General features: G+C 29.9%; 1 protein-coding gene across 1 annotated transcript; it reads right to left on the bottom strand.

Annotated features, from left to right (window-relative positions):
* Positions 1–17,307: 17,307 nt before the first annotated feature.
* On the bottom strand, positions 17,308–19,080 carry LOC124919473 (chalcone synthase 2-like). Its single transcript, XM_047459714.1, has 2 exons — positions 18,834–19,080; positions 17,308–18,474 (listed from the first exon to the last, which is right to left on the bottom strand). The coding sequence occupies exons 1-2, from the start codon at positions 19,009–19,011 to the stop codon at positions 17,483–17,485; spliced, it is 1,170 nt and encodes a 389-aa protein (XP_047315670.1). The 5' UTR covers positions 19,012–19,080; the 3' UTR covers positions 17,308–17,482.
* Positions 19,081–20,907: the final 1,827 nt, after the last annotated feature.

The following is a 20,907-nucleotide window of genomic DNA, read 5'->3' as shown; positions in this document are numbered from 1 at the left end:
AGATCTTAGCTAAAATAACTTCATGTTTATGTTTTAATTTTTTCAAACATCATTATTTACGGGGAGTCGTTCATAAGCGAAGAGATCTTCTCCTCATTTGTTTTTCACCTTTCCCCCGTGTACACCCCCCAACACAACCATGAGAAGTCCGCTTGTCTGTCATGGAAAGACACTAACCCGTGTATGTGAAGACCAAAATTAAATGTATTTTAAATTTCCGTTTATTAAATATTATAGTAAATTATTAAAAATGACATGCAGCGAACAAATATTCGCTCAAATGACTTGGCAGAACAGTAGGGAGTCCTTTGTTTTGTCACATCATTAATAAATTATATTTCATCATTGAAAAAGTAGTGTGTTTTTGTATAAAACCCTATAAAGAAATCATTTCATATCTATGGATTCAGAAAAAGTAATAAGCCCGTGATCATATGTCAAATCGGAACAGTGTGCAGTCTTTTTGTCTCATCACATAAATTATATTTCATTATTGATAAAGTATTGTTACAATAGTGTAATTAACATTATATTAAATAATATATTATTTCTATATAGATAAAATTATGTTAGGAAATAAGTATAAATTTTTATTATATACTATTATTTCTATATGAACAAAATAATATCGAATATAATTTAGATTTAAAATATTATTAATTAAAGAAATTCATATAATTCAATTATAGCGTCAGAACAATTTAATAAAAGACTTGGAAATAACATGCAGCGAATACATCTTCGTAAACATATTAACATTTTGATTTTTTTAAACATGCTTTCTGTACGGTGTGTGGGTCGGAAGCGAATAAATGTTCGCTTCATTATTTTCATGGAAACACACTAACCCTTGGATGTAAATGCCAAAATTAACAGTAATTTTTTCTTCACTTTTTTTACACATGAATTCATCTAATTAAAGATGAAAAGCAGCGAACATATATCCGTGTTCAATGAAAATTGTAATTTATGAGAGACTAATATGAAGCGAATAAATCTTCGCTTCAATGAATTATAAGCTGACTTACATGTGAAACCCTCAACCCTTACATGAGAAGACCTTTTACCCCTGATGTAAGTACACCAACGCATGTATGTGAAGACCAAAATTATTAAGGAATGTTGGAGGAAAAAACACGCAGCGAATAAATCTTCGCTAAAAACTATTTTTAAATTTTTATCCCTTAAATCACGTTTCATTTTTATTTATAATTCATTAATGAAATATTTTTGTACGGTATATCATATCTTAAAGTAATCATTAAAGATCGAATCGGACCAGTCTTCAGTATTTTTGACAGGAAACATCATTCATAATTTATATATTGTTAATGAAAAAGTAGAAACAAAAATTAGGTGCTTTTTGATCTTGGTGTGTTTTATTATCGAAACCAAAAATTTATAGAAATAAACGCTCAATCTTCCGCTCATAAATCAAAAAATTACACTTAATATAATTAACATTATATGAAATATTAAATTATTCATACATAACAAACATTATATTTATTACATCAGTGTAAAAGTAAAATATATATATTGTTATTTATATTTCAAGAAAAAGAAATTAAATTTAATTCACATCTCAATTATAAATCCATGCCAACACCACTCCAACGGCCCCAGCAAACAAGAACACATTAACCCCCACCACCGAAACAAAGACAAAAGCCAACACGAATCCAACAGCACAAACCAACAAGAGCACCCTTTCTCCCAACATCCAAAAAAACATCAACGCCAACAACCAAGCCAAAGCCAACACCCTTCCTCTAAACACCCAAGACAACACACAAACCACCCTCACACCAACGACCCAATCCCACAAGAACCCCATTCCACTCAAAATAGAAACCAAAACCACAGCCCCAACCCCTCCAATGGCACAAGCCAAAGCCAACCCCATTCCTCCACTCAAAACCCCAACCCCTCCAATGGCACAAGCCAAAGCCAACCCCATTCCTCCACTCAAAACCCCAACACCTCCAATGGCACAAGCCAAAGCCAACCCCATTCCTCCACTCAAAACCCCAACCCCTCCAATGACACAAGCCAAAGCCAACCCCATTCCTCCACTCAAAACCCCAACCCCTCCAATGGCACAAGCCAAAGCCAACCCCATTCCTCCACTCAAAACCCCAACCCCTCCAATGGCACAAGCCAAAGCCAACCCCATTCCTCCACTCAAAACCCCAACCCCTCCAATGACACAAGCCAAAGCCAACCCCATTCCTCTAAACACAACCCCAACCCCTCCAATGGCACAAGCCAAACCCAAACCCATTACTCTAACCACAACCTCAACCCCTCCAATGGCACAAGCCAAACCCAAAGCCAACCCCATTACTCCCAAAACAGAAACCCACACGAATATCAGCACTCCAACAACCCCACCCTTGCCTCCTCCCCAAATTATCACACAAACAGAAGAAGTCGGACCTTCAAATGCCTTAATTGTCTGCAGAAAAGTCCCCCGGAATTTGAAAACGGATTGGTTAACCGATGTCATCAACACCGAAACCAACAACAACTCCCCTTCTTTGGCGATAGTAAAAATTGAACCGGGAGAATGTATCTCCAGTCTACCACCGCCACTTCAAACTGCCTGTTCTCGTCCACAAATGCAAATGAAAGAATGGCTTAAAGTAGTGGAATTGCCTCCAGCTTTGAAAACCCCATATTTCAATAAAATGTTTAGGGATGTAAAATAAATGACAAACATTCAGAAGATTTTTGTGGGTTTCATATTTGCTACAGGACTTGAGCAAAGGTAATGTTTCCTGGACATACTTACTTATTCATAAAAAATGTAAGTTGGAACTCATTCTGAAACATGTTTTTCTGGTTTCATGCAGTGAAATGTTATTTAGTGGGGAGAAACTAAGTCTACACGTGACGCGCGGGGACATGCTTACAATGGCTGATCAAACCTGGGTAGACAGTATGATTATTGACATTTGGTCATACATGTTGCACGACCTGTGTAGGAAAAATGTAAAACGTCGTTACAATAAGATTTTCTACACAACCGTGCTCACCGTAAGTTGTACTAGCACTGTTATTTATCAATTATGTTATTCTTGTGAGACTAAAGACTAATGTAAACAGATTTTTTGTGAAGGTGGGATCACTAACCAAGACCAATTCAATGAAAGGTTCTGTCGTGAAGGTCGGGCTTTCCAAATTTTGAAAAGGGACCTCATGAATGTGGACCTCGTAAGTACATCTATCTCTGTGATACCTTATAATAGCATGTAAAACTCAATTGAAATCTAATTTGTTTTAATTCTATCCACAGTTGTTTTTCCCAATCATTGATGACAGACATTTCTACTTGGTTTGCTATAACTTCATACAAAGGCAATTTCAAGTAATTGACAACAGGCAGACACCTATGCAATCACCCTTCGAAAGAAGATATAAGAATGCACAAATCTTGGTATGACACTGCAATTAAATTTTCAAATAGTTCAATGATTGAATTCTAGTAGCACTAAAATACATTACATCATGTGGTTTGTAATGATGTATCAGGATGACTACATTCAAAAATATATGAACGACGTAGACCCCGTTCTTGCTGATAAGTATGGCGGTTTGGAAAAGATATGTTTGAAATTGTCATGGCAGGATTCCAAGAATTACACTGACTGCGGCATTTTTTGCATGAGACACATGGAGACGTATGAAGGTGAGGTGAAGGGTTGGAAAAGTGGCTTTGGCGTTAAAAAAATGTACGTGAACAAATAAAGACCTTGAGGATGGGATATTGTTGGCGTGTCATTGGCTCGGAGCTCAACAAAGCCAGGAGCAAGGTCTATAATTCCTGCATGAAATGGATAAGTCAATGAACACTAGTAAAAAAGTAACATTCAAGGGCGGTTTTTACCGCCGTTATTGCATAATTTACCGCTGCTAAAAGACAATTACGGCGGTAAAATTACCGTAGTCAACCGCCGTTAATAGTTCCGCCGTTAAAGAGATTTTGACAATTAAAGGCGGTAAATTTACCGCAGATACTAGCCTTTAACTGCGGTCTTATAAACCGCAGTTAAAGACTATTAACTGCAGTTTTATAAACCGCAGTTAATAGTCTATAACTGCGGTTCCTAAAACCGTAGTAAATTGTTTACTTATAAAGGCGGGATTTTCACCGCAAGTAATAGTTTCTAACTGCGGTTTAAAAACCGCAGTTAATAGTGGCTATAAAGGCGGTATAAAAACCGTAGTTAATATTTAGTTGGCTATATATAAATGCAATATTTTTACCGTAAGTAATAGTCTTTAACTTCTGTTTAAAAACCACAATTAATATATATAAAAACAATATTTTTACTAGCTTATAGTTATAAGTGTAGTTAATAGTCAATTGGCAACAATAAAAATCATTCAAAATAATATTATATAATTAACACTCCATTTTTATATTATAATATTATCTAAAAATATAATTATATCCAAATATAATTACATCAAAATATAATTATATAGTATTTAAAGTAATACAAAATAAACTGATCAAATTTCAAAATTTGAACAATTTCTCTTCCTTTTCTTCTTCTCCTTTTTCTTCTTCTCCCTTTTCTTCCTTCTCCCTTTTCTTTCTTCTCCCTTTTCTTCCTTCTTAGTTTTCTTCCTTCTCCCTACCTATAAAAGATTCAAATACAAATTTATCAATTAGTAACAAATTACACTTTTTTACTATATTAAATAAATTGATATAAATTAAATATGATAGATTAATTAGAAGAGAGAATTCATACTAACATGATGATGCATGATGATGCGCTGCTGCAAATTTCCCTCAAAGATATTTTATTGTTCCATCTATTTGTCCTTGTCTTATATTGGACTTCCAAAAGAGATCACTTAAATAAAATCATGGAGAAAAATAAGGAAATAAATTTAGAACATTCATTAGTTTTTTCAAATTTATATCAATGACAACCACATTTTGATAACTTAAATTTCATAAATAAAGTTAATTATATTCAATGACCAAATTTCTTTCATGCTTCTATTAATACACCATTACACAACTTAATAAATGCATCTTTACAAACTTACAAATAATCATTATCTACAAGAAGGAAGACGATGAAACAAAAGTATTATACTTACAGATCAGAAATCTTCTTCAAATATACTAGGGATCCGGGTGAACCTATGAAAAAATCTTTTTTAAATGTATCGAGTAAGGTGAATCGCTAGAAAGATAATAGAGAATGTAGATAATGCAATAGGGAATTTAGATAGTGAGTAGGTTGAAGCTCCACAAAAAGAGGAAGACGAAACGTGGAGAAGAAAATGGAGTATTGGGTGAAGTGGAATAAATAACCCTTAATTCCTTAATATTTTTATTATTTTATATAATTAAAAATTGCATAAAACTAAATACAATAATTCTCAATTATATTTATAAATTTAAGTATTATATAATTCAAAGATATTATAAGCATTTCATTTTTTTAATTAAATTCTTATATTTTTTATTTATATTTAAAAATTAAATATTTTATTTTATTTTATAAAGTACAAATATTATAAAAAAATAAACACTAATATTAATTAAAACTGATATATAATTATAAATTTTATATACAATAATCTTTTATAAAAAATATTTATATTCTCGTACTAAAAAATATATATTTTTTCGGTCGCTTTTATTATTACTTATGATTACCAGATTATTAACAATCCTAAATATTTATCTAAACATAAATTAGAAATAAAATAAAAAATACTTTCACACACTTTCTTAATTAGTTTTTTTTTAATTTTCATTAATCAAAAACCAAAAATATTTTTATTTTATTTTATAATTTATAAATTAAAATACAAAAAATATTATTAATAATTAAACAAATTACAATTTCAAATACATTTGAGTTTAAACTAAATTCAAAAACAAATATAACAAAAATGCTAAACAAATAATTGATGACAATTTATCTCCATTAATCAATAAGAAAATAGTCATTGAAATGATCAAATCTTCATTAAAATATTTTAGGAATGTAAATTAGATAAAAATGACTAGTCTTCCATATTTTTAGAATTGATTTGATAAAGAGTTTATCATAATATATATATATATATATATATATATATATATATATATATATATATATATATATATATATATATATATATATATATATATATATATATATATCAAAATATAAAAGTTTACACTGATAAAAATGATAAAGAGTTTATCTTAATATATATATATATATATATATATATATATATATATATATATAATTTTATAAAAGTAATTTTGATATAAATTTTGACTAAAATAATAGAGAGTTTATCTTCAATTAAAATATATGAATATTATATATATATATATATATATTATATCATTTGAAATTTAGATATATTATTTGTAAATATGATTAAATTATTTAATAAAAAATTAATCTTAAATAAAAAAAATTAAAATATTCATGTAATTGTGATGAATGGTACTAATTACCATGTTTTTATAACGTTTGATATCTATATAAATATAAAGTTATAAATTAGACTTTTGTTATTAATTAAAATTTAATTTTATGAATTAATTTGAGATGAATTAGTCTATTATTTAATTTATTATTTAATTAGTGATTAAATATTAATAAGATATAATATTACTTTTAGTATTATTTATAAACTAAATATATATAAAATTATGAAACTAAATTTATTTATCGATATAATAGTTTAATATTTAAATTTATAATAATATATAATTATTGATTCAAACTATATACAGTGGTTATAACTAATTTCATTACGGTTTAAAGTCTTAATAATTTTAATTAGTATATATATATATATATATATATTTATTATATTATTCAAGAATTTAATTAAAATATAAGTTAAAAATAATAATACAACAAAATGCTAAGTAAATAATTGATAACAATTTATCTTCATTAATCAATAAAAAAAATAATCTTGACAATATCAAATCTCCATTAAACATATTTTAAGAATCTAAATGAGATAAAAATGACTAATTATTCATATGTTTAGAATTTATTTCACTTAAAAAGATAACAGTGAATACCAAATTATATAAAGGTTTATACAAAAATGATAAATAATTTATCTTAATATATATATTTATATATTATTTTATAAAAGACATAATTTAAATATAAATTTTGATTAAAATGATAAAATATTTATCTTCAATTAAAATGTATATATATATATATATTATATGAAATTTAGATATAATATTTGTAAATGTGATTAAATTATTTACCATTAATTGTGATAATTACATTAACTAATCTTAAATAAAAAAATATTTAAAATTTTTATGTAATTGTTATATAATAAGATTTAATATTATTTTTAGTATTATTTATAAACTAAATGTATATAAAATTATGAAACTAAATTTAATTTAAATTTAACCGATATAATAGGTTAATATTTTAATTTATAATAATATTTAATTATTGACTCAGTCACTTCTTTAAACTTATATTTTAATTAAATTTCTAAGATATTGCATAGAAATAATCTTATTTAGCTTTTTAAAATTAAATTAATATTTATTTTTAACTTACTTTTATACAAAAATTATATATACATATGAGAGAGGATTGGGAGGGAATTTAGGGAAGGGAACGACGTGTTAATTGGTTGAAAAAATTAAATAACTTTCTCTTTTCTTTTTTATTTTCCTCACACTCTGTCATTTTTTTCAACTTCAAATCATTCTTACAATCTTTCATTTTTTTAATTTCAAATCATTCTCTTTCATCGTATATAATATATATAATATATATAATTTATATAATATATATAATATATATAATATATATAATATATATAATATATATATATATATATTCAATATTTCATTTTAATTAATAAACATACTAGTATATACTTGTAACTACATTACGGTTTAAAAGTCTTAATATTTGTTAATATATATATATATATATATATATATATATATATATATATTACATTATTTTAGGAATATAATTAGAATATAAGTTTAAAAAATAATACAACAAAAATTTTAAATAAATATTTGATAACAATTTATCTCCATTAATAAAAACAATAGTCTTGACAATATCAAATCTTCATTAAACATATTTTAATAATGTAAATAAAAAAAAAAAAAACTAGTTTTCTATATTTTTAAAATTTATTTGACTTAAAAAATATAATAGTGCATGCCAAATTATAAAGGTTAAAAAATAATAAATATTTTATCTTAATATATATATATATATTATTTTATAAAAGTAATTAATGATAAATTAATCTATTATTAATTAGTCATTAATCATGAGAGAAAAATATTAATAAGATTTAATATTATTTTTAGAATTATTTATAAACTAAATCAAGTAGGTACGATATAAAACTATATATAAATATGAAGTCTCAATCTAATATTTTATTATTTCGTCTTTTATTGAATTAATGTTTGATCAAATAATATTTTACAAGTATATATATTTTAATTAACTTATCTAATACTCTCTTTTAAAACTTATCTCAATCAATTTTTAAAATAATAAAAATTAAAATTTATTAATACTTTTTTTTTATGATTTATAATAATATAATACTTTTAAATGTGGATCTATATACCGCAGTTAAACGTAAAACTTTTAACTGAGGTATAAAAAACAAAAACCACCGTTAGAGATAAGACTTTAACTACGGTATAAAAAACCGCAGTTAAAAATAAGACTTTTAAAGGCGGTTTTATATACCGTAGTTAAATGTAAGACTTTTAAAGGCGGTTTTATATACCACAGTTAAAAATAAGGTATTAACTACGGTTTTAAATACCGCCGTAAAATTTCGCCGTTAAAAACACATTTTTTACTAGTGGAATTTGGAAATGTATACAGATTGTATAATTAAATTTCACAAATAATTTTAGTTGACATTAGTATGCCTACAGATTGGGTAATTAAACTATTCATATAATTTTAACTCACATTTGTACAATATTGAATATGTTGTGTAATTTAAATTTTCAAAAAATTTTAATTCACATTTTGACAATGGTGAACATGTATATATGCAGATTGTTTATAATGAAATTTGATTTTCAAATACTTGTTCATTTATGTATTAAATGAATAATTTAAGTGAAAGAAACATGAGGCGCATAAATATTCGCTTCAAACACTTTGTGTTTATTTAAAAAATTATGCTAAAATTTATATGTGAAGCCCCACCCAACCCATGAGAAGCCGGATTACTTGTCATGTCATTGCACTTACCCTAACAGGTAAATACCAAATTCCACAAAAATCTCAATTTCATGAAAGAAATATGAAGAGAATAAATAATAGCCTCAAATACTACTTTTTATTGAAACGAATATATATTCGCCTCAAATTATTGTTCATGTAAAACCCCCACCCCACCCATGAGAACCCGGATTAATTGTCCTGTCATTACACTTACCCTGACATGTGAATACCAAATAGTACAAAAATATCAATTTCAAGCAAAGAAATATGAAGAGAATAAATATTCGCCTCATATACTTGTTTTCATTTAAGCGAATACATATTCGCTTCAGTTTTAGGTTTTAAATTCTGAAATATTAATTAAAATGATACTTAATAGGAGTCGACTGGGGGCGAATAAATATTCGATTGATTTAGGTATTTGGATTTTTAGAAATTAATTAGTGTTTTCATTCATTTGTTATTACATAAAACATCGCATGCATACATTCTACCTTCTTCTCGGTTTCAAATCAAATATACATACAAATACATTTCGGATTTCACATGAAACTGGAATTCGATAGTTGAGATGACAAAAGAACAGTGAACGGAGTATTGGCGTCCATGCTGAAACTTTCGTCCCATTGTTGAGGAGTTGAGAACAGAGGAGTGGTCGTTGGCATTGCATTTGATGGCTGGAAAGGTATATCAAATTTATTTAAAAGTATGTTATTAAATGAATATTAATAACCCAATTATTAGTAAAGAAGGTAAGTCAGCAAATTCATACCGGAATCTGTGATTCGCTAGTTATTCTTGTTGATTTTCTTTTTCTTGAGTTCTTCTCCAGTCCACCTTTCCTTCTCTTACCAGACTTTGTTGGCTTCTTAGTTTTGATTTCTTTCGCTTGAACAGGGGCACCCGCGGCAGAACATGATATACCGGTTGGTGGAGTTTGCATATTTATACTCTCCTGTAATTTTTTATCCACAAACGTACACTGGCTAAGCATAATTTCTCTGACATGCTTATAAGTGTCATCTCTTTCGGCTACATTGGTAAATAAATGCATGGACAAGCCACACAAATCTCTGTATCTTATGTTATGAAGCTCACTCGGATCAATATTACTACTGTCCACGATGGGATCAGTTCCAAATATTCCATCTTTGGTTGTTCTTGTCCACCTCTTTAATATCAACGCCGGAGGAATCTTCAACACGTCAATCGTTGTGAAAATCTTTAGGATGTGAGCACACAAAATCCCTCCAAATTCAAATTTACAGCAGCTACACTCGATATTCTTATCATCATTCTTATGAACTGTAACTGTATGAGAGTATCTCCTAGTGTGGGGTGTTACCTTATATTTTCTATGTGTGTCGACATCCTCTAACATTTCTACACCACAATCATGCGACATAAACCATTGTTGTTCAAAGCACTTAAATACCTCTGGGGTGTAAACTTTGCAGGCATCCTTTAAGATCAAAACTGGATAGTTCAGACTTGGTTGGCTGGTAATTGATTTGAAATCAGCCTTCAACACATCATATCTTCTTTCATCGATTAGTCTTTCAAAGTGTTTGAAAAATTCTAAAAACTTGTGTTTGTAGGAGCAGTACCTTTTCAACAAACTGTTCATACTCTCACTTCTTTGTGTTGTCGTCATATCAGCACAAAATATTTGTCGTCCATAGACTAATGTCCACTTTCGCCTAATGCTAAACATGTGTTTCAACCAGTCGTTGTTTTCAAGCCCGTAGTTTGTCAACATTTGATTCCAAGCTTCAACAAAATCTATCTCTTTTTCAAAATCATATATACAAGAAGAAAAATCCTTAGAAAATTCTCTGTAATTATGGAACACGGAGCTAAGATGTATGGCTGCATTTTGAAATATGTGCCAAATACAGAGACGATGATTTGTTTCGGGCCATGTAGACGCCAAGGCCTTAGCCATGGCCGCGTCTTGATCTGTAAGAATGGTTTTTGGTTTTTTCCCACGCATAGCTTTGGTGAAAGTCTCAAAAAACCAATCAAAAGTCATCGCAGTTTCATCGTATAATAGAACTGCTCCAAAAATAATTGATTGTTTGTGATGATTGACACCTACAAAAAGCGCAACTGGACGACCTTCATTATTCTTCTTGTATGTGGTGTCAAAACTGACAACGTCTCCGAAGTATGAATAATCGGACCGCATGTTGGAATCACATTAAAAAATATTCGTTATCAAATCGTCCGCATCAAGTTGAAAAGCATTATAAAAACCAGGATCATTGGATTGTTTTTTCTGCAAATACTCTAATACACCCTCTGTTTCCCCAAAATTACACTCTCTGGTTCTTTTCGTGCGCAGGTAATTTTTGTAATCCTCAGGAAGAAAACCTAGATTCTCCTTCCACCGATTTGTTTAGACATTAGAGCATGTGATGACTTAGGAGGAATTCCCACGTTAGTGGCCATCTCAATATGTAAGCCTGCAACTGCAGAAATATTCCTATGGCATCTATACAAGTGAGTTTTCTTTGGACTTGCAAGAGGATGACTATGATCACTAATAAAATTTACCACTTGGAACTTTCCATTGTCTGACCTCTTTATCCTCAATTTCGCTTCACAACCGAACCTCGTCACAGAACGGCTACGTCTCACATAGACATCACGTTTGTCTTTTCCCCGTTCACCCTGTGCACTATAACAAAAAACTCTATCCAGTATTTTACCATCGTTGTCTACATGTTTTGAACTGCGCCTTATACCAAATCCTATTAGTTTAGCGTATGCTAAGTAGAATACGTAGCCTTCTTCTTCACTCTCAAATTCCCTACCTAAATGTGGAATTAAGTTGGCTTCGATGTCCTCCAAAGGTTGGCCGTTTCCATCGAAATTCAATTGACGACGACAAGTAGCAGATTCGTTGTTCAATTTGAACACGTGGAAAATAAAGGTTCAACTAACCAAAACTTGAAGATTATTGTAAAATGAAGACAATATAAGCGAAGAGAGCTTCACTTCAACATTAATAACATTGTAATATTATGCGAATAGAGTTTCGCTTTATAAGATATTATTAAAAAAGCTCTTAGTGAAGAGATCTTCACTTACATATGCACGAAAAAAATTAGAGAAGTTAAACCATGTTACCTTAAATCATTAATATCATTCTCGTTCATATCATTCTCGCTCATATGTGTTCCTTCCTGATAATCAACCAGAACAGAACATTTCATGTCGAGTATTCAAAAAACATAAAAAATGTTGGGACGAAAAGTAAAGAAGGTATAGATGACATTCAAAAACATATCATTTTTTAATTTAGGAAGATGGATTGATATTATAATGAAGTCTCCGGCGAAGGAGAGGTCGATGGTAGACAATGGAGTATCACTCCGGCGAAGAAATGGTCGTACAGGTGAGAGAGAGAACAGTACAAACTTTGTCTAGCTTAGCAGCATGGCTTGCTGCATGCAGCATTTAATGAAAAGGTGGCAGGTGTTAGGTGGCGGTGAGGTGACTTGTTAAAAAAAATATTTCATTTTAATAATTAAATGACTAAAATTATTATGAATTAATATTAATAAATCAATCAATCAACCAGTAAGCGAAGATTGCTTCACATTATTATTTTGACAATTGTTTTAGAAAGATTATTTTGACAGTTGATTTAAAACATATTAATTATTTATCACATTAGGGGCGATTAACTTACATAGATTGCTATGTATTAATAAATGAATAAAAATTTATACTTCAAGTTATACATTATTTCTTCATGTTTCAAGATTTAGTTTAATATAAGGCTGGTGTTTTAAAAAAACACAATTCGAAGAACAAAAAAGATAAATCTGAAATCAAATATGACATTAACAAATTCAAGAATGCAAAATATTCAAATATTCAGTAACAAATTCAACCAACACATGTCTATTACAACAACAAAGGCTGCAAATCACAAGCAGCAATGGATTCTAGCAAGCTTGTGTGAGGAACACCAAACACATCCAAATATGTCTTCAAAGGATTATCTGCCTCAAATACCCAAACAAGTTCATTAACATCGTGCCGAGACTTGTCGTATACAACTATAGTTTTGTCGTCCTCGGGCTCGACAAATGGATTCTCCATTTCTTTAGTTGTACCTCCTCCAGCAATTACAAACCCCATAAGATCCAGTTTGTAAGCCGGGATGAATTCCCCTGCAAATATGAAGGTGTAACTGTCGAACAGTTTCGGCAGCTGAAAGAAAATACAAAACATTTTTAGTAATCATGGAGAATTGAATATCATATGGAGGAGTAGTAGGAATAAGACAAAACTTACATTGTTCAAATACCGCATTCTGCCAGCTCTTGGACCGCCCACAGTCCCATGATTATCTCGTTGCACCTCGTACGGTTCCTCGTCCACGTAACAGTTAAATCTGATTGATGATTTTATCCCTGTACAAAAGCAATTGGTATTTTTAGTTTCATATATGTGAAAATGAATATTGAGTTAAGAGTAAAGGGTTAAGAATAACAGAGTCTCACAATCAATGGTAAGGACCCAACTCCCGTTCAATATTGCCTTCAATACTTTGATAGTGCGACCGCATCCACCATTAGCATCGGTGGATGCTATGACGTGGGTCACATCATCTCGCCACCTCATTGTCACCGTGGCACCACATGTGTTAGCATATTGTTGCATCAAGTGTTGTTTAAGAACAATCATAAATATTTCAGATAAATAGGATGAAAACTTAAACAATATGGAAAAAAAAAGGGAGATATGTCAAGAATAGACTATCTCTTCACTTGTTAATTGATTTGGGCATAAAATCCAGTCTTTGCCAAAGTTTTGGACGGATGCTGTGGCGGTTGCCTGCACGTGCATGAAAAAAAAAACGGTCTTTGTTAGTATGTACTAGGGTTTCATGGAAATAATATCCCAAAACCTAACACTAGGTAAGTTTTCCTAAATACAATGGATTTACATTGAAGGTGACATTTTGAGAGTAGGGTTTCCTAAAGATTAACGAGACAACAACATCACATAACAGAATCTAGTTTAGTAGTTCCATAATCCTAAATATGAAAAGTTACTATTCAGGAATACGTACCATTGTGGAGTCGTGAAGATGTTGATTCTGGTTTGGTCGACGGGGAGCCGGTTGCGAATCGCCGTGAAAGGAGGCAGCAAGAGAGAGAGAGATGAATCGGGCGGAAATGGTTATAAAATAATCATATTAGGGGGTATATATATTCATGTAACCGGGGCGAACATGTCTTCTTTCGAAAAGCGACTATTCAGTCCATGTCACATGACACAGGGACCAGGGGCGAATAAGTGTTCTCTCGAGAAGCGACTATTCAATCCATTTTACATGGAACATGGTCTAGGCGAACAAATATTCTCTACCAGCAAAAAAATTTAAATAAAAAAAAATATGAACGAATTAATTCAAGCGGATATTATATCGTTGCATGTCATTTTAAATTAATTGAATTAACATTTATTAATAAACGGAAATAAAAAACAAGAAAAAAATAGCCAGTAATTGAGGCGAAGATTTGTTCGGTTGCTGCATGTCATCTTCAATTAATTGAATTAATATTTAATAAACGGAAATATAAAATCCATGTCATTTTGGTCTTTACATAGACGGGTAAGTGTTTTTCCATGGTAGGCAAGCGGTCTTCTCATGGGTGGGTATGGGGGTTTTACATGAGGTTTTTATTAAAATTAATTTAAGCAAATATATCTTCGCTCATGAGGGTCTCCAGGCAAAAAAAATAAAATAAAAAAAAAAATAGCCAATGAATTGAAGCAAAGATTTGTTCGGTTGCTGCATGTCATTTTTAATTAATTGAATTAATATTTAATAAATGGAAATATAAAATCCATGTCATTTTGGTCTTCACATAGACGGGTAAGTGTCTTTCTATGGTAGGCAGACGGTCTTCTCATGGGTGGGTTGGGGGGTTTACATGATGTTTTTATTAAAATTAATTGAAGCAAATATATCTTCGCTCCTGAGGGTCTCCAGGCCAAAACAATTAAATAACAAAATTAAATAAAATTAATAAAAAAAATATGAATTAATTGAATTAATATTTAATAAACGGAAATATAATTATTAAAATTAATTGAAGCAAATATATCTTCGCTCCTGAGGGTCTCCAAGCCAAAAAAATGAAATAAAAAATGAAATAAAATTAATAAAAAAAAATGAATGAATTACTTGAAGCGAATATTATATCGCTGCATGTGTTTTTTAATAAATTAAATTAATATTTAATAAACAGAAATTTAAAATACATGTCATTTTGGTCTTTACATAGACGGGTAATTGTATTTTCATGGAAGGCAAGCGGTCTTCTCATGGGTGGGTATGAGGGGTTTACATGAGGGTCAGGACAACGGGCGTGTAGATCTTCGCTCCCATCGTATCTCACCCTTCCCTCTAACACGGTGCCCTGAGCGAAGATATCTTATCTGGGTATCATATGAATATTATATAATTTCCTAGCGTTAACAGGCACTTCCGTTAACGGCTTCTTGTGTGAACCCGGGACGAAACCCGGATTCCGGATTCTCCCTCCCTCCGTCTCCTACCCAGATTGATTTATTATTAAAATAATAATGCTGCAATCTGATTGGTCCGCCGCAGGAGAACACGGCAATCGGTAGCAGAAGATCTAGATTGCAACATCAGGCCATGTAAGAAATGGTAATAATTTATTCAAGGGAAATAGTAATATATAATAAGTCCTGACTTAAAGGTTATTATTTAATTTTAGTATATATTTTACATTTGTATCAAATTAACATTTAAAATAATATTTACAAATAAATTTATTGACTATTAATTATCTAAATATATAAAATTTTAATTCTTAATTTATAGTCACTTCAAAAAAATAATACCAAAAAGGCCCAATTCAAGGAAAATAAATACATCAGTTCCTAATTTTTTTTAATATAATTTATTCACTTTTAATTTGTTTGTGTGAATCTATAACTTGAAATTACTTAAAATGAAATAGGAAAAAGAGTCACTCTTTTCAAAATTATTATTCTTAATCGGAAAATATGACAAATAATTGAGGAGCCTATTATTTTAGTGAGTCTATTAAGGTTTTTGTGTAACTATTTTATTAGCTTACAAGTAGAATATATATTTAAGTTATTATTTAGATTGTTTTTTTTTAAGTAGAGTATGTAATTTAGAGAAATCATGATCTCCAGATTCCGATTCATATGTTCATAATATTATTATTATTATTATAATACTTTCTAATATTCGTTTTAGAAAGTTAAAAAATATATATTTGTTTCTTTTTAAAAATTAAATTTCTTTTACTAATTAAAATAAAAAATAGGTATTTTAGAATACCTTAATTTTACTTCTCTTTCTCTTCCTTCTCTCTTACCAAGTCTTGATCATGTGACCTTCATGAAGGCTTTTAGCATTTCCAACCATCAGGCAACACAAGAAATGGTATTAATTTATAAAAGTTTAATGAACAATTATAAGCAAGTTCTTAAATTTAACCTAATAGTTCATATAAGTGATTAATAAACTTTTATCCTAATAAATTTCATTTTTTTTTTCAAAAACTCAAAATTTGAAAATTCTTTAGTTATACAAAAAAGAGACACAATAACTTATTATCTACATTAAATTTATAAATAAATTAACAAATAAAATACAAATTTAATTAATAAATTTTATCGAACTTAGGATTTTGACTATCACTTATATGTAGTTAAATTAATGACATTGATATTTTGTTTATATCTTTATAAATGTTACGTAAATTGTAAAGTTAAGCGTTTTGAAACTGTTAAGATCATTTTGTATCTTTATCTAAAAAAAAAGTCCCAAATTGTAAAATTTGATACAATAAGCAGAGAGCACCTGTGAGATTTTAAAATTTAACTGGTTTGTTTTTTCATTTACTTTTATTTCTGTAAATTATTTTATCCATTTGTGTGTACTTCCATTTGATTATTTTTTCTTTCTCTTTCAGTTAAGTAAAATGTATTTAAGAATTAAATCAACTCTTATTAAAACAAATAAATTAATAACAATAACCAAACGAAATCATTTATTTAATATTATTGCAAATATTTAAAGCCATTACAATAACAAACAAACGTGATAGGCAATTAAGTAAATAAAAAAGATACGCGTGGGTGGTAGTGGCGGCCCATGAAAGCCCATAACCAACAAACAAAGCCCAAAATAGATAAATGCACTTAATTCAAATACCAACACTGTGTAGAACCACAGTCTCAACAGTCAGGCCCGGTCCAAACCCAAAAAGAACACCCCATTCGAGTCCATCCCCGGTCAATTTCTTCCCTTCCTCAACCGACTTCCTCCTCATCTCGTCGAGTATAAACAAGACACAAGCACTCGACATATTTCCGTAGTCACTCAAAACCTGTCTAGTGGCCCGTAATTTATCGGGCTTTAACGCGAGCTTGAGCTCAACTTGGTCCAATATAGCAGGCCCACCTGGATGAGCAATCCAAAAGATTGAATTCCAATCTGATATCCCAATTGGCTTAAATGCCTCCACAAGACTTTTCTCAATATTCTTTGAGATAAGCCCAGGAACATCCTTTAAAAGATGAAATGTTAGGCCCACTTCACGAAGATGTCCATCAATGGCCCCATCAGAGTCCGGTAGAATAGTTTGGGCTGCCGAAACTAATTCAAACAAAGGCTTTTCAACATCAGGAATTGGGTCAGAACCAAGAATGACTGCAGCAGCACCATCTCCAAATAGGGCCTGGCCCACTAAACTATCAAGATGGCTCTCACTTGGCCCACGGAAAGTGACTGCAGTTATTTCAGAGCAAACCACTAGAACCCGAGCACCCTTGTTGTTCTCGGCTAAGTCCTTAGCTAAACGAAGGACCGTTCCACCTGCGAAACAACCTTGTTGGTACATCATCAAACGTTTGACCGAGGGTCGGAGTCCGAGGAGCTTGGTCAATTGGTAGTCTGCCCCGGGCATGTCAACACCACTTGTGGTGCAAAAGACCAAATGGGTGATCTTAGACTTGGGTTGACCCCATTCCTTAATAGCTTTCACCGCGGCTTCTTTCCCGAGCCTCGGGACCTCGACGACCACCATGTCCTGGCGGGCGTCGAGCGATGGAGCCTCGTAGGCACATACACTCGGGTTTTCCTTTAGAATTTCCTCGGTCAAGTACATGTAACGCTTCTTAATCATTGATTTCTCGCCTATATAAAAAATAATATAGATTAATAAGTTAGAGTGAAATTTTGCATAAGTCACATAATAAATAAAAAACAAAATGAATAGTCCAAGAAAGTTAATTTTTAATTACAAATTAAATCACCATCATATATAATCACACCATGTGGCTTTGTGGGTGTATATATGCCAATGTCCAAATAAAAGAAACTAAAGTTTTGTTCTAATGGACTCAAAATAGAGACTTTCCATTATAATTAATTACAAGATAAATCAATATAAATTCTCTTTTATATTTACTCTTATTTCATATATGTGTACCAAGTGTAACAAAAAAAATTTTGAAAAAAGTTTGAAAATTGGAAAATGATCTATAAATACTTACACATGCGCTTGAACTTCTCTTTGAGCTCGGTCTTATGTTCGCTGTCGGTAATGCGGAAATAGTAATCGGGATAAGCGCTTTGGTCCACGCAGTTAGGTGGAGTGGCGGTTCCAATGGCTAAGACGGTGGCAGGGCCCTCGGCTCTTTGAGACTTTCGGACTTCCTCAACGGTCACCATTTTTTTCGTCGGAGAAGGGTTGTTTGAATGAATAAGGAGATAGGAGATTTGAGATTTAAAGATATGAATATTGGTTGTAACAAAGAGGTGAATTTATACTCATCACACTAAAAAGGGTAGCTGGGAATCACGTGCATGGCCGGCTCTCACGTGGCAACTATTAGGTTGTTTGGTTTATTGATCAATTGCAATGTTTTGTTTGGCCATTTGGGACCACACATACTAACTCATTTGAAAGATGGTAGGTTGAATGGATGGTCTAGATTGGATCTTGAGCTATGTATGGATCGGGATGGTCAACAACATGTCGGACTACTCATCGCACTCTCCAGTACTCTAATTTACCGTGTTTTTAGTCGAAATCGAACTATAAATATTTGATATGTTTTAACAGTAAATTCTAAATCTCATAGAAAATGGAAAATTAATTACAACAAAGGTACGACTTATGGTATTAAAATTAGGAGAAATATTCTTAAGAGATATACAAATTAATTAGTTCTATTGAGTGTTATTCTCTATGAACATATATAAATATATTAATTGTTTAATTTGATGTTAGGCCAGCATCAAATTAAATAATATACTTTAAATAGTTATATAATTAGATTTAAGCTTGTAACGTTTGTAACCACATAATAATATGGAATTTGATGGTACAAAATTGGAAAATAAAACCTAATTTTTTCATCATATAAGAAATCTGACAAGTGCATTCACCCCATATGGAATCTTTTATATAGTGGGGAAATAAATCTAAGATTTTTACGTCTAGATTATAAAGATAAATATAAGTATTTAATTAGTGTCTAGATTATAAAGATAAATATAAGTATTCAATCGTTAATTAGTTTAGTAACGTATTTAAAATTATAATTTAGGAAACTAACATCATTATTTAGAGTTGAGTTTGTATTTTTTTTTGTGTGTGTTTAAAGTATTTCAATTAACGTATAGTATAAACTGAAATAATCATACTTTTTTAAAAAATAAAAAAGTAATAGTAAAGTTTGGAGTTGTTTAAATGGATCGCCCAATTCTTTATTAAAATATCAATTATAATATAAAAATAAATATATTTTGTATTCTTTATAAAATAGTTAAATATGAAATAAAATAAAAATAATTAATTTAAACAATATTATTTTCAAATAAGTCCAAGCTATCTGTTATTTTGTTAGGTAGCTAGCAATGAAATACTTGATTAGGTAGAACAAAACGTAGCACTTTGTAATACTATTTTCGAAAGAATATCAAAATATCCCAAAATACCCAAATATTAAATTAACTCCAGCCATTTAAAAATATATATATATATAATTATTAATTTTAATTTAATTATATAATAAATTAATATAAATAAAGAAAATAGATTAATTAATAAGTGCAATAAGTATATTCTCAGCAGGTTATAATAATAGTGTTTACTTGATAATTGGTGGGGTGGTTTGTGAATTTATCAATCTTTTTTAAGATTTGCTAATAGTTTAGCTTTTATTGTTACTCAAAAATAGTTAATTTAATTGTTATTTTTTTTTTTAAGTTTTAGCGATAATGTGAATAATCGTATTTTGTATTTTTGTATTTATTATTTTATACTTGAACACTATATTTATATTATATTAACATTTAAAAACAAATCTATTATATATAATCTAAAAAATAATGAAACATATAAACCAAACACTAAAGTTTTAATAGATATGGGGTTAGCTAGATTGTCACGTGGGCTACTACCGATCAATCAATCCATGGAGGGTAGTTAGAAATAATAATAATAATAAAAATAATAATAATATCTTTACACTAAATTTTAATTCGGCCGGAAAATAAAATCCAATTGGAATAGAACACAGTCTAGAACAAAGTGATAATATTTATTTTTTAAAGGAATCA

Source organism: Impatiens glandulifera, chromosome 1, assembly GCF_907164915.1.
Source record: "Impatiens glandulifera chromosome 1, dImpGla2.1, whole genome shotgun sequence".
Lineage (NCBI taxonomy): Eukaryota > Viridiplantae > Streptophyta > Magnoliopsida > Ericales > Balsaminaceae > Impatiens > Impatiens glandulifera.
The sequence above is the reverse complement of the archived record's forward strand: the minus strand, read 5'-3'. Positions and strand labels throughout refer to the sequence as shown.

What these genes read in the sequence shown, in the direction of transcription:
- LOC124919473 (XM_047459714.1), bottom strand. Translation starts at nt 19,011, where the DNA reads ATGGTGACCGTTGAGGAAGTCCGAAAGTCTCAAAGAGCCGAGGGCCCT. An exon ending in AGAGAAGTTCAAGCGCATGT is followed by an intron (nt 18,475 to 18,833) that starts GTAAGTATTTAT and finishes TTTTTTATATAG; the next exon opens with GCGAGAAATCAATGATTAAG.